General features: G+C 35.7%; 4 protein-coding genes across 4 annotated transcripts; 3 read left to right on the top strand and 1 right to left on the bottom strand.

Moving 5' to 3' along the window:
* Window positions 1–90: 90 nt before the first annotated feature.
* On the top strand, window positions 91–2,918 carry PHYBLDRAFT_96422 (hypothetical protein; the record flags this gene model as incomplete). Its single annotated transcript, XM_018443967.1, has 6 exons — window positions 91–583; window positions 691–1,400; window positions 1,516–1,674; window positions 1,732–2,420; window positions 2,559–2,675; window positions 2,759–2,918. Coding segments are annotated over 6 exons (2,328 nt in total), but the record flags the coding sequence as incomplete, so codon positions are not given.
* Window positions 2,919–6,488: 3,570 nt separating this feature from the next.
* PHYBLDRAFT_169698 (hypothetical protein) lies at window positions 6,489–7,059 on the bottom strand (the record flags this gene model as incomplete). Its single annotated transcript, XM_018436136.1, has 2 exons — window positions 6,489–6,753; window positions 6,815–7,059. 2 exons carry the CDS (start codon window positions 7,057–7,059, stop codon window positions 6,489–6,491), a joined length of 510 nt encoding a protein of 169 aa, XP_018290610.1.
* Window positions 7,060–9,689: 2,630 nt separating this feature from the next.
* Window positions 9,690–10,537, top strand: PHYBLDRAFT_159175 (hypothetical protein). Its single transcript, XM_018433930.1, has 4 exons — window positions 9,690–9,719; window positions 9,802–9,925; window positions 10,000–10,286; window positions 10,382–10,537. The coding sequence occupies exons 1-4, from the start codon at window positions 9,696–9,698 to the stop codon at window positions 10,514–10,516; spliced, it is 570 nt and encodes a 189-aa protein (XP_018290609.1). The 5' UTR covers window positions 9,690–9,695; the 3' UTR covers window positions 10,517–10,537.
* Window positions 10,538–12,187: 1,650 nt separating this feature from the next.
* PHYBLDRAFT_169696 (hypothetical protein) lies at window positions 12,188–14,071 on the top strand (the record flags this gene model as incomplete). The annotated part of the gene is made up of 1 exon (XM_018436135.1): window positions 12,188–14,071. One exon carries the CDS (start codon window positions 12,188–12,190, stop codon window positions 14,069–14,071), a length of 1,884 nt encoding a protein of 627 aa, XP_018290608.1.
* Between the last annotated feature and the right edge of the window lie 154 nt (window positions 14,072–14,225).

Here is a 14,225-nt window from a genome sequence, read left to right as displayed (position 1 = left end):
CTTTGTTTCTTGCTGTTATATAAATCTGTGATTAAACGGCCGCCTTTCTTATGTGTATTTTTGGTCTTCTTCCTATCTTTATTGTAGGCAATGAATAAGAGACATCCATTTGGTCTTCCAATCTGGAAACCTGCTTTGTACAAAAAATCACGCTCGGTGGTCCGCAAGGCCAACAGTTCCCTTCATGCCTCCCCATCTTCCTCGCCAGAACTGTTTCTTAACCCAGGAAACATTGCATGGACATTAGTATTTGGATGGTGGCTAGCTTTGGTGATGTTTATCATCTCAATTGTTATGATAATAATCCCCACAAACGGACGTGCCTATGCACTTGTGCTCAGAGAACTAGCAGCATATCTTCTGTGGCCATTTGGCAGATACATCGAAAGACATGTTGAGATCACTCCATCTGATCCAAGACATCCTTCTGCTTCCGTAGATGAGGAGTCAGGGCTGTTGCAGAACCAAAGAGCTGATGATACAGCTCAGAGAAATAAGCCAACTCTGAAACAAAGAATCTCAAGTGTATTACGGCTTGGTTTGGCTGGTTGGATCTACTATGTTTTATTTTTTGTAATCGCAGGTAAGTTACATTGCACACACACACACACACACACACACACATAAGTAAATTTCTTTTTGGTTTGAAACTAATGATTTTTCTTTTTGGAATATATATTCTTTAAATAGCTCCACTTCTGCTGCTTGTGTCTACTATATGCTGGCTGTGTGTCGTTACCATTCCAATGGCTAAGCTAAATTACATTCTCCTGCGCCATCTTTACCGTCATCCACTCACACTGCGTTTCAAATCAAGTCCATCCGGTCAGTCCCAGATGAACGCAACCGGCAAGCCTATCATCATCTTGCTGTGTACATACCAGGCCATCGGATTGCAGTATTACAAATACACCTATGATGGCATCAATATCATGTTCATCAATTTACTACCCATCGTGTTCTTTGTCATATTTGACGACCATGTTCTCAAAAAATATCTCCCAGACTCTATCGTCACATCACCAACAGCCATCTTCTCACTTTCCTTGGCGTCTGTCATCCCACTTTCATACTTTATCGGAATGGGTGTCAGTTCTGTGTCAGCCCAGAGTAGTATGGGTGTGGGTGCAGTAATCAACGCTACCTTTGGTAGTATCATCGAAATCATTCTCTATTCTGTGGCCCTGATGGGTGGGAAGAGTGCTTTGGTTGAAGGTTCCCTGATAGGAAGTATCTTGGCCGGTGTTCTCTTACTCCCAGGTTGTTCCATGATAAGTGCTGGTGTAAAACGAAAGGAACAGCGTTTCAATGCTAAAAGTGCCGGTGTTACATCCACTATGCTTATTATGGCCATCATTGGCATCTTGACACCCACATTGTTTTACCAAATGTTAGGATCCGTAAGTCTTATTTCTTTATATACTTATTTGATTTATTTAGCTGGCCAGTAAGCTAGCCAGCTAGCTAGTGATTTAGTACCCTAGTGGGAATAGACTGCTTACAAATTGAGACTAGTTTGAACTACGGTGCACCGGGTGTCCAGAGTCGAGCAATGGTACAGGTGTGATTGCTTGTTCCCAGTGTTACTATGACCAGATGAACCCGACCTTGGATCCAGTTTACCAGAACAGTGTCAAGCCTCTCATGTGGATATGTGCCGCTATCCTTCCTTCGGTAAGTAAATTCACACAATGATTTTGGACTCGACATTGATTTCTTGTACTCCAAAAGGTTTATTTTATAGGATTAGTGTTTAGTTTGCACACACATGTGGATATGGTCTGGAAGAGCTCTACTCCAAAAGCCCCCAAACAACCCCACCAATCATACTACCAGCGATTATTGCCTGCTCATATCCTTTCTCATCTCACACATCATCCCGCAACTGCCAAGGATGTTGCACCGTCTCAGACTATACCAGTAACAACATCTGGACCAGCTTCATTGGCTCTCTATAGCGCCACACAAAACTTGCCGCATACAACATCTTCTCCCCCTCTTCCTTCCCATTCTCCTCCACCTACTACTGCTCAAATCCAGGACTCTACTGCTGGCAGCAATACAACTCTCTATAACCCTCATAACCCTAACTTTATACCAATTGTTGGACCAAACAACCTTCCAGCTACTCCTATAACTTTTATCCACGCCAAAGAACCTGATGAGGATGAGGATGAAGAAGAGGCCGCTGGACACGACTCGCCTAATTGGAGTAAGACCAAGAGTTTCACAGTTTTGTTCGGCTGCACATTGCTGTATTCTATTATTGCCGAGATCTTGATCGAAACAGTTGATCTGGTTATGGACAGTCTGGTAGTCGATGAGAAGTTTTTGGGATTAACCTTGTTTGCGTTGGTACCAAACATTACCGAGTTTATGAACGCTATTTCGTTTGCTTTGAATGGAAACATTGTTCTCAGGTAAGATAAAAAAAAGAAGATAGAAAAAGGAATACACACGTGTGTTTCCTTTGTTAATTCACAAACAAACAAACAAACAAACAAACCAAACCAAACCAAACAAGATTCTGATTTGATTATATTCTGGGGAATAAATAGTATGGAAATTGGTTCGGCGTATGCACTTCAAGTGTGCCTGTTGCAGATCCCAGCCATGGTTGGGTTCTCCCTTTGGTACAACTGGGATAAAGAAGAAGTTGCTCGCTATACCTTTAGGTAAGTTTGTTTACTTGGTTGTTTTGTGTTTTACTGAGTGACTGAATTGGTTTTGACATTATCATTATCATTATCATTATTAGTCTGGTATTTCCTCGTTGGGATGTCATCTCGGTTATATTCTCGGTGTTTTTGTTGACTTATACTTACCAAGAAGGCAAGGCCAATTACTTCAAGGGCTCAATCCTTATCCTCAGTTACTGTGTTCTGGTGGCTGGATTCTATTATATCCCACCATCAGCCGGTCACAGCTTACTATCTGTGGGTCAGGCAGCTATTGGAAACTAAAATAATAGATTAAATTAACCATCCTGCATATAATATATACTCCCTTCACTTTCCTTTCCCCCCTATATTATACTTTATCTTATATTCTTGTTTTTGAATAGCAATTTCAAATATTGCCCTTTCTCTTCTATTATTTTTTTCTTATATATATATATCTCGTACTTGTACATCTTCAATCTTCTATATTCTTCCTAGTAAACTTTTATATTTTCTATAAATAATCAGAATTACGCGTATAATATTTGGACTTGGCTACAAATTACAATACACTAGGACAATTAGCCTTTTTTATCCAAAACGGAATCAGTTTTGGAGTATAGAGTACATGCTTTGTATTCGTTATCTCCATCCAATCATATTGATAGAGAAAAATACCAGGATATCCTAATAGGCGGAAAAAAGGGGGTGCGCGGAAGAAGAGGAGGGAGAGGGGGAGAGGGGGGTATATACTGAAGATTATAGCGATGATTAATGGATAAACTTTTGTACGCTGAAATAACTTGGTATCTATCAAAAATTGCGTCTAACGAATATTGATTTCTTCAAATAAGAATTGTTAGTTGTTTGATTATGGCTTCTTGCCTTGGTGTAATTTTGCTTGCAAAATGGTGTAAAACATTTGAAAATACATACTTTATTAACCAGTAATTAATAAAGCAAAGTTATCAAGCATAGTATAATGTACTCGGGCTATACTATTATCCAGTTCCGTATGATTATTTATCTCTCTTTCTTTCGTTATTTTGCTTTGATGTTTTTCAGATATATAACACTTTTGGTGATTAAGCTCAGTGCCAAAACAAAATCAAGGAAGTTGTCTAAGGATATTGGATTGTACAAAATCATCTACTATGATATAGCATGATATTCTTCGTTAGAGCTTACAGAATACGAGCTCTTCAGGGGGGGAAAGGTATTATCTCCTTTCATACATTTTAGTTGATCTTTTACCAGCTGACATATTATTCATGCTCTGGTACACCATTGGGTTCGTTAGAGCAAAACTATACTACACACACACACACACACATATATATATATATATATATATAAGGGAACAATGAAAATTTGAGTATATTGGTTTACTATGGTGATGCTTCAAGACTAGCACAGTATTCCATGTTTGAGTATTACTATACACTTTACAATGATTTTTTCTTTCTTTTTAGCAGTAAAAGTTCCGTCCAATATTGCCTGTTGAGTTTTACTGCTTGCGAATCTTTTTCCTCTTATTTTCTGTCAATTTGTATTGATCATGTTTTAACCCCACCTCCAAACTAGCAATATTATCTTGTCTATTAAACTATTTTGGTAGCTTTGAATACCTGCTATTTAACTTTTTTTATTATTATTGTTACTATTGATGGTAGTTTAGCTACCAGCCAACAATAGCTAATATCGAAAATAGCTATAAAGTCCATATGATGTTTAAGCTTTGAAGAAACCAATGTAACTGCTTAGAGACTTTCTCTTTCTAATTTTTCTTTTTAATTGATTTAAGCCAATCATTAGCAATATTAATCTCCGCTAATCAAAATGTCAAGAATCAAAAGCTGCTGAAACACCTTTTTTTTTCATACTTTTATTTTTGCACTTTTTAAATAAATCAATAAAATATCCTCTCATTTTTCTTTTATTCTTATAAATCATATAGAGCAAAGAAAAACATATTCTTTTGAAAATTACCAAGGTAGCCAAGACTAGTTATTTGACTTTATTAATAACAAAAGGAAACCCATTTGTTTTGGAAATAAATGTATAAAAAAAAAGCCAAAAATAAAGAAGCTTCCATGACTTCATTCATGTCTGTGTAATGTTTGACAGGAACCGTTGCGGCAGAAACTTAAACTTTTATGTTTGACAAGGCTCCCATCGGAAGAATACACAATTTTTCTTGCATCACACGCATAAATAAGGAAGACAAAGCTTAATATATATAGTACGTACGTATGTACTTCTGATTGTTACAATACGTTAAAGTATCAAAGACATCTGTAGATATTTTAACATGTCAACGAAAATGCAAATTGCTCTGAAGCAATTTTCGAATTTTCTTTCCTTCTTTCCTTTGCGTACGGTCTATGAGCAATGTACAAAGACGGACAGAGCTGTAATAATCTTTAGGTGGCATGTGTGTGTATTTGTTCGTATAAAGAAAGTAATCTATATAGATTAGATGTTTCAAGTATCTTAAACCTTTAACAAGAAGAAATGAAATTACCTCAAGCACGGGATGTGCGAGATCTAAATAAAGATAGACAGACATAAATACAGCCAATACGATGGATATTAGAGACCTTTGGGCACTCAGATTTGCGGATTAGTGAACAAATTCAGTCCCTTGGAAAGGGAAACCAGCGTAATACTAGCACCACTACCAGACGTATTGAAGTGCATGTTTTTCTTATAATGACTACAGCTTCCTTTTTTGATAAGCCTAAATTCTCTACTTTGACTTAAGTCGAATAACGGAAACCTTATCCTACAAATTTACCAAGTCATATACAACAATTCATTAGGAATAATTCTTGGATAATATCTATAAAAAGACGTTTGACTAACATATATTGGAATATATTTTTGAAATATAAATCCGTTCTCTGTAAATCTCGTTATGTTTACTATGCAGTAAAGTTAAGTATGGTGCTTGTACCATGGTTCAAAGTCGATAAAATCATCCAATCATTGGTTAAAGATGGCTGCTAGTTTGGCAGAAGAAATATCGAATATATCAACAAGCTATTTAATATTTTGTAATTGGTGACAATATCCACCGTACCGGCTGTATACACGGTTCTCGCCATATCTTTTAAAGTAAGAAACACCCGTGTGCAAAATCACATCAGCTTATAGCTTGCAGGTACTACAGCAAAAAGAACTCATCTTTATTTAACCCAGACAATTTTGTGTGCCATCTCCATTTTCCTATTCCATATCTGTTCCCCTCTCAATTAGCTCATTTGTATTATATAAACATAATATACTGTACTCCCCCCCAAAAAAAAGAAACAGAACTATAAATTTTTTGCTTTGTTTCAATCTGATGCTTTTATATTCCATAGTTATATCAGAGAGTGTCTTGGAGTATCTCACCGGTTACATACTTTTGGCGCTCTATATTAAGTGTACGGAATTAGAAAGCCCAAGTAAAAGGCGAAATTTGTGAAAAAAATTGCTGCTAAAATATGTGATAATTTTACTAGTAAAAGTGTAAAGGATTTATCATTTAACTTTTTACTTTTACGCCTACTCTTCTGTATGCTTATTATTATCTATGATTTGTTTCTTTTATATCAATAATAAATTATTGTACAAGAAAAAGATAGATATATAGATCAATTGAAATATATAACGACTGGTGTTTTTTTAATAGACAGCTAGCCAGTACCATTTGTGTTCAATTATATTAAGGTCATATTAATATAAAGATAAGCAGAGAATAAAGTTTATTTAATGAATCGAATCATAAAGGAGAAAAATAATCAATGTACTATAATGTTATTTGCATAGATATCAAAGGAAAATTCACTTTCGACTGTTTTTATTTGTTTGATTCTGTTGCTTTCGGGTGACTTGGCATTTGGCACAAGTGATCTGGGATATCTTACTATTGCTATCTTTTGAAAAGGAACGCTTGAGTGAAGAGCGTAGGTTTGCATCTTTATCTGCCTGTGATAAGAGCGCTGAGGTTTCATCTATGATTGTTTTAAGGCTGAGTAAGGATGCCATTAATGGGAGCAAGTCAATGTGCACGTATTCCACGTTTGCAGGAACAGTGAGATCAGTCAACCTGGTTATTCGCAAAATAAAAATGGCAGGGAAATCCAAAATATCGATATATAGTGATATACCTACATGTATAATGATTAAATACACAGCCGAGAAAGAAGACTGAAAAAAAGAACTTGCCGAATGTTGTAATCTCTACCAGATTAAGGTTGCTCATGATTTTAGGATCGTGTTTAACTTTCTTGAATAATTCTAACTGAACGTCTTTCATTCCTTTTGGACACCTAAGCCTTCTGTCGATTATCTTGTTTGTATCATTATCTAGTGGCTTCTCCGCTATGCCAAGCTCAATTAACTCGTTCTTCATAATAATCAAACCCTGTCTGTACCCCATTTATTTTCTATTAGCTTTTTCAACTGAAGAAGAAAAGCGGTAAGAATATCATATGTAAGCCCTAGATGAAGACTGCTGATATTTGGAGAACGACGTTTCATATTGGCTCATGATATTTCTTGGTAGAAGACGACATTTTGATTCTACCGGATCACAAATTGTGCCTTCTTTGCTGTCTTTGAATAATCATATCTGGTCTCTATGTATCCATTCTTATTATAATAATTAATACAGAGCCAGGATACAGAATGTTCGTATCAAGGTTTTCTTTTGTGTTTTGAAAAAAATAAAATGGTGGATGGCGATTACTTACCAGTTGGCGCTTGTAAACTCTGGAAATATAAGTAAAATAGGTGCAAGAAAGAGAAAGACATCCTACGGGTAAAACGGTCAATAAATGGTAAGATATTCAACAATATTGCGTCACAAGCTAATGACAACAACTCTTTATAATCTTCTGCATAACTAGTTAATGATATAGTGTATTTGTGACTAATTATTATTATTTAATTATTGTCAAGTCTAAATTTAGGGCGCAAACACCTATTAATCAAATACACAGGATTTGTTTTTTGTATGAGACAACATTTAATTATTAAATTGCCCGAAAACAGGCTGTACTTCCGAAAAAAATGAGAGTTAGATGTCTAGGGAGATATTAGTGAACACACAAAGTGTGGAGACAAAGCAGTAGGCTAATACGTACAAGGAATATATTGTATTTTCACAGGACACGACATTTTACCCAGAAAGATTAATGAAAAGTAACAGGAACCGGACAGATAGCCACAATTGATTAGTCCGGTCAGATAGAAACGTCGTCCCCATAAGATTGTCGATTACGTTTAATATCAAAACGAATTAAAAGATGTGGCCAGTTTTACTTGTTGTCAGCTATAAAATGGCTCACGTGATCTTGGGTCAATTTGTTCCATGTTAACAGCTCCTTTTTTTTATTTTAATAAAATAAAGTAATAGAGTTTAGTTGTATAATATATTGAGTTACATATTTATTATTTCATACAACAAATAAATAAGTCCTATCAAATAATATACCAAACATGCCTTCAGTGTATGTAAGAGTACATCTTATCTACATGTACATTTGAACTAACTTTAACATAATCACATATTAAACTTGTAGTAAACGATCTTCAGATGATTTAGAAAGCATCTGTAAGAAACAAGCTGTATCTCACAACAAGTAGGCTTAATAGCAAAAAAAAAAGATAATAATAACAAAATCTCGCAATATTGATTCTAATAATCTCCAAAATACAGCTGTATAGACGTAAGGATGCCAAATGTCGCGATCATATTCTACTACCAACAACAACAGCAATAATAACAACAACAACAACAACAACAACAACAACAACAACTAAAAAAACTACAACAAAGCGCATTATTTGCCGTTTTTTTTCTTACATATGGATTATAATGTCTCTTAGGTTGCCAAAATTTATACGTCAATTATGAACTTTATACGGCGCCTTTCTAGGATCGATTGCAAAGAAAATCCTTACGCCTGCCTAAACATTTCAAAACCCACTACAATTCTAACCGAATTATTAAAGAAGCCGGAAGTATTCGACTTATCTAACAATGAATACAAGGCTTTGGAATTATGCGACATCTTGATGAACACAGATCCAAAAATTCTTATTGATCGCTTTTACGAGTGGCTGAACTCAGACAACAGTATGAAACTTGAATCAATAGCAGATCTTGAATCAAAACATTCAGGAGATTTATGGGCAAAGGTTATAATTGCCTTGTCTTATGGAGAGACGATCGAAGCATCAATGCTGGCACGATCACGAGGAGACCATTATTTCGCAGCTCTAATTGTGGGACCAGAAGAATGCAATTCACAAAAGAGTGCACGAGATAGAATCAGAGAATTACAGGAAGACGGTAGTTTCGAGAAAATGACCATTTGTCACCAAAAGGCATGGTACATATTGGCTGGAAAATTAAGCTATTGTAGTCAGAAGCGTATTGTGGTAGTAGAGAATCTGGATTGGGAACGTGTATTGGGGCTCTACATATGGAGTGGAGTACGCCCCCTGCAGAGTTTAGACCACGCAGTTCAGCTTTACAACGAGGCCATGTCACATCTGCCTGGAACACATTATCTAATTGGAAACAAAAATACTGCCTCGCCACCACCATCTTGTTTGTGGGCAGGTGTTTTGCGCTTATGGGCGTCAAAAATGCCTATGTTTGTAGCGACTAAAGAGCGTGAAAGGCGGCGATCGGCTGATAAAGACACGCTCCTCATGAAGGGCTGGCCGACCGATCTTGCGTGGATTTTGACACTTGTGGTCCCAAACTGGTTTTCAGAAGATGAAATTTACCAATGCACCGAAAGATGGTGTAATACGCTCCAAGAAAGCTCACTTGCTGACCAGGCTGTTTTGGCAGCATTGTTTCTCAAATCGTAAGTTTATTTTAAAGATTTTTTTTTAAAAAAAAAACCGGTAGCTAATATACAGCTGTATGGGTTTGATAATAGTCCAAACTACAGAGAAAAGCTAGCCAAGTCAATCTTGAATAAGTGTGAATGGAAAGATGAAGAGTATCTTGTTAATAAACTAAATATTCCGATGTTATGGATACAAGAAGCAAAGGTAAAAAATATACTTCATTTGTGTGAATAAATGAAACTATCAATTCCGTGTATTTATTTTATAACAAATTTTATTGTCACAGGCCATACATGCTCACTCGATTAAAGACTATGCTACTGAGGCTGACTGGTACTTCAAGGCAAACGAATTTAAGAAAGCAAAGTATGCTATCCTCAACAATCTTGTCCCCACCACTCTTCTATCCAGTAAGTGTATAGTGTATCAAACAAACCTTTAGAAGGTCAAATATATGGTATGATAATTTAAGAAATTATTACAGAAAACGACGATCTGGGTATACGATATCTCTTAAAACTTGATCAATCAGGACAAGATGGGGATGGACTTATTATTCTCAGCACATACCAATCACTGAAGCAACTCTCCCAAAAAGTTACATTTGCAATCGGAAATCCAGTGGCTACAAACTTAGTTCAACATGAAATCCAGACAAGACTAAATGATCTAAAAGAACTTAAAGATCGCTATACACATTCACCTGATCTATTAGTTTTTATTAAAAGGCTTTGCGGTAAACTTGTGAGATTAAGTACCAGGTTCGACAACGTGAGTGACATAACTAATACTTATGATTATGATTAAGATACTGCTTTAAAGGAATTTAATATATATTTTTAACCTTTATTTTTTGCTGATAATAGGAATTCTTTGAGCGCTTATCAAATAATACGCTATCAACACAGCATACATCCACATTAAGTGTTGAGGAGTTTTCGCAAAGCTTTTTTACAAGTTTTGCCACTCAAGTTCAAAGACAACAAGATTTGATTTTATAAAATATCATTACTACTGTACACCACACAATCGTTTACTTTTTGGCTTTATACAATTGATAGCACAACTATGGTGTCTGCGAGAAGAAAGAGCCAGATAACTATGTTTTTTTTTCTTACTACATAATCTCAGCTTTCCAGAAAGCTTTGGCACACATCTTTAATCACAGACCCCTTTATTTTCTCAATATAAATTAAATGAGCACTGATAGGTCAACAATATAAACTGCTCCTTTTTAAAATTATATATATATAAACAAAAAACGAAGAGAATTCAGATTCAAGCCTTGATTATTGTTTTTGATATACTTTGTATTGTAAGAGCATCATTATCACCAATTAATATCTCACTTATAGCTCTCTAATGTGAAAAGGGTAAACATATCCTATTTCATACTATGCAATTCTACTCAATACATTTTTAGTAAAAGGATTTTTTTTTCTTTATTAATAATACATATATATATATATATATATTTTCGATTGCAAATAATTAATTTATTAATTTATTAATTAAAAACTGCCAAGGATTAAACATTATTTGGAAGACAATTTTATATGTATTATTTTAGCAAGGTCTTAATAGTTTTACCGTATCTACAATGAATTTATCAACGATCAATTATATGTGTATGTATAAAGTTGGCAGAAAATTAAAGCAAATCAATCGATTCTGAATTTACACGTGTATGATTCAGAACAGTATGTGCACTACGTGTGATGATGAGAGAAGGTAATTTTATTTGAATTGACTGTCAAGACATACTTTAGCTCATATGTATAATCAAATTACATGCTCAATTGCTCTTCTTTTATTTGAGAATACATATGGCCCTTAACCTACATATGCAAGCCATGTTGAAGTGAAATTCAATTCGTAGTTATTCTTGGTACAATCCTTTTTCTTGTAAATCTGGATCGTGTGTAAACATAAGGTTTGGTTCTTAATTTAGGTTTTCTATCTTTTTCTTTTCTTTTTAGTTTTGCGATTACTGGTTTCTATCTAAACGAAGAACCATAAATGTATTGACCAAATAGCAGTGTACCACTGTGGCATGAGCTCAATTGGTCTCAACTGTATGGTGCATTTCATTGATTTAATTGAGTTTATCAGTGCATGTTTATCTCAAGTCAAGTAATTGTCTTTCTTTGGGGGGTTCCGTTTGTTTTAATAAATTAACAAGCCCTTTTACACATGTATTTATAGCTACACTTCTAAAATACTAATATTAGTCAATAGCATATTTATAACGGATTGTTGTTACCGGGAGAATGGCTTAGAAGTATATTCAACTTGTAAAGGAAAAGCTGAATTTACAAAATATTTTTATGGAAAAATTGCTCTATTGAGGAAACATAAATACTCTTAAAAGGTGTTAAGTATGTTTTTAGATCCTACTTGAGTGTTCTATGGTTGTACTCTGTCATACACTGTTACCGAGCTTATGTATCAACATTTATACATTTAAGCTTGTACTTGCCTTAACCATGTTTCTGTTTTGTGTGTCCATATAATAGTCCTAATCTGCGTCACCTTCAGTAAAAGCTATCTTTTTTGGGGGCTCGCAGGAACTGGATTCTTTTTAAAAAGCAAATGGACAGTATGCAACCCAATGTAACTCCTTTCTTTCCTCTATCTATCTCTATCTCTCTTTTTTTTATATTTGTTTCATAATGCTCGCATCCGATTTGCCATTCGAGATCCTTGTTCATATTGGAAAATATCTCCGGCTCAAACACAGACTTCCTTGCATTCTTGTTTGCCAAGCATGGAAAACGCCATTTCAGGAGTCAATGTGGAGCAAAATAAGGATAACTGATCAGAAAGAAATCAATGGGATCTGTAATATATTCGATGACAAGTATATCACCTATGAAAGATATGGTCGACATGTACGAAAGTTGATTTTGGACGGAGAGTTCCGGATAAGCAATAGGCAGCTCTTTACCCTACAGCAACATTTTAAGGGTCTCAAGGGTCTTTACATGCAGAAATATTGTTTAAGTCATGTCAGTTTTGGAAGCGCAGCAGACTGGACTCTTTGGAGTACGCTACGAGAGCTGAAGATCAGATTGGATTTGATCAGAGTCTTTGACAACGAAATGGAGCTTCTCAAAATACTATCTTGTCTACCACGCCTAGAGAACTTAGGGATAGATCAAGGTGAAAATCCCGGATCCCTTGTATTCACACTTGAACATTTTGAGCTTCTTCATCAACACTTGCCACAGCTAAGAGATGCAAGCCTTGCCCTAGAACTTGACGCCATATCTAATGATGATCTCAGGCGCATCAGATCCACAACCCCAGCAAAAAACCTAGTAACTTTTAATCTTTCTTCCGATGTAAAAGATAATCGGTGGCTGTGTTATTTCGCTCAAAAATACCCAAACCTAAGCGTTTTTAATTGGATTCTCATCAAGAACGACAACATTCAACAATCTTCAAATGACGCGGTCTCTATATTTTCGGGCCTTCCATACGCTTTTCCTAATCTAAGTGCCATCCAAATGTATACTGAAGAAGATGCAGACCTACAGCATTTCCTGCTATGGAAACTTTTTCGTAAATTCAAAGTGCCGCTCAACAATCTAAAATATACCTTTTCTGCCTCTCATGATTCACCAGAGCTTTTACCGACAATTATTCACGAATGCACTCATTCACTTTCATCCACGCTTACAACGTTAACCATAATAACAGCGCATCAACCTGCCATGACCCGAGACATATCAGCATACTTTGATTATTGCATTCATCTAATCAACTTGAACCTTGTCGTGGCTGACGCTCAGGTCTCAATAGATGTTCTCCTGACACAGTGCCCGTCTTTGATAAGGCTTAGGTTGTCTGGTGTAACTCTGTCAGTCGGTTCAGAAGGCATGAAACAACAAGTACAGCACAAATTACGCATGTTGCAGATAGCCTATAAAACAACGACAGCCAATACATTCAACTATATATCCCTGCATTGCAGACAGTTAAAGTACATGAACTTGACGGACGTGTTAGTAACTGGATCCATATCTCCAGAGACTGGGAGCCTTTGCCTCAGCATGCCACATACTCATTTTGAGATCTTACACATGCATGGTGTACGGTTTTGTTCGTCAAATAATGGTGCTCATCATGGGGTTCCGGTCAATTTTATTGTCCTTTCTCAACCGACCGCAGTCTTACAGAAACCCAAACCCACAAAGTTGATTAAGACCTTTTTTTCTGGCAAACCAACTACAAAACGCAGTATACAATATACTTGGTTTCATATCTTTAGCAACGATATTAAATTAGAGAATGATGCTTATTTAATGAGAGTTCTAGACAACAAAGAAGCCAAATATGCCAAGAATTACTTCCGACAGTTTCGACGTAATACAAGCACGATTTCTGCAAAGGTTGAGCGGTCTTATCATGGACAACTAACAATGTGCAATTGGAAACATGATCTCTCACAAGGCTATGTAAACTTGATGTGCGCGTATATTGGTGAATGTTCTGTTGGCTATAAGAACATGTTTAGTAAAACATTCTGGAGCGAATTGGCAGAAAATATATAACAAATACGTTACTTTTGGGATGCTATTTGTTTGATACAGAAAAGCAGTCTTTTTCTTTATAGTGACAGAAACCCCCCCTTTGAAAATAAATAAATCAATATTTGTAATAAACAAAAAGAAATTGATAATGTATGCAGGCTATTATTTATAATCA

Source organism: Phycomyces blakesleeanus (assembly GCF_001638985.1).
Source record: "Phycomyces blakesleeanus NRRL 1555(-) unplaced genomic scaffold PHYBLscaffold_13, whole genome shotgun sequence".
In the NCBI taxonomy this organism is placed as follows: Eukaryota; Fungi; Mucoromycota; class Mucoromycetes; order Mucorales; family Phycomycetaceae; genus Phycomyces; species Phycomyces blakesleeanus.
The sequence above is the reverse complement of the archived record's forward strand: the minus strand, read 5'-3'. Positions and strand labels throughout refer to the sequence as shown.

Coding starts and splice junctions, on each gene's coding strand:
- PHYBLDRAFT_159175 (XM_018433930.1), top strand. CDS start 9,696: ATGTTATGGATACAAGAAGCAAAG. Junction 9,720..9,801: donor TATGGATACAAGAAGCAAAG/GTAAAAAATATA, acceptor TTATTGTCACAG/GCCATACATGCTCACTCGAT. Junction 10,287..10,381: donor TAAGTACCAGGTTCGACAAC/GTGAGTGACATA, acceptor TGCTGATAATAG/GAATTCTTTGAGCGCTTATC.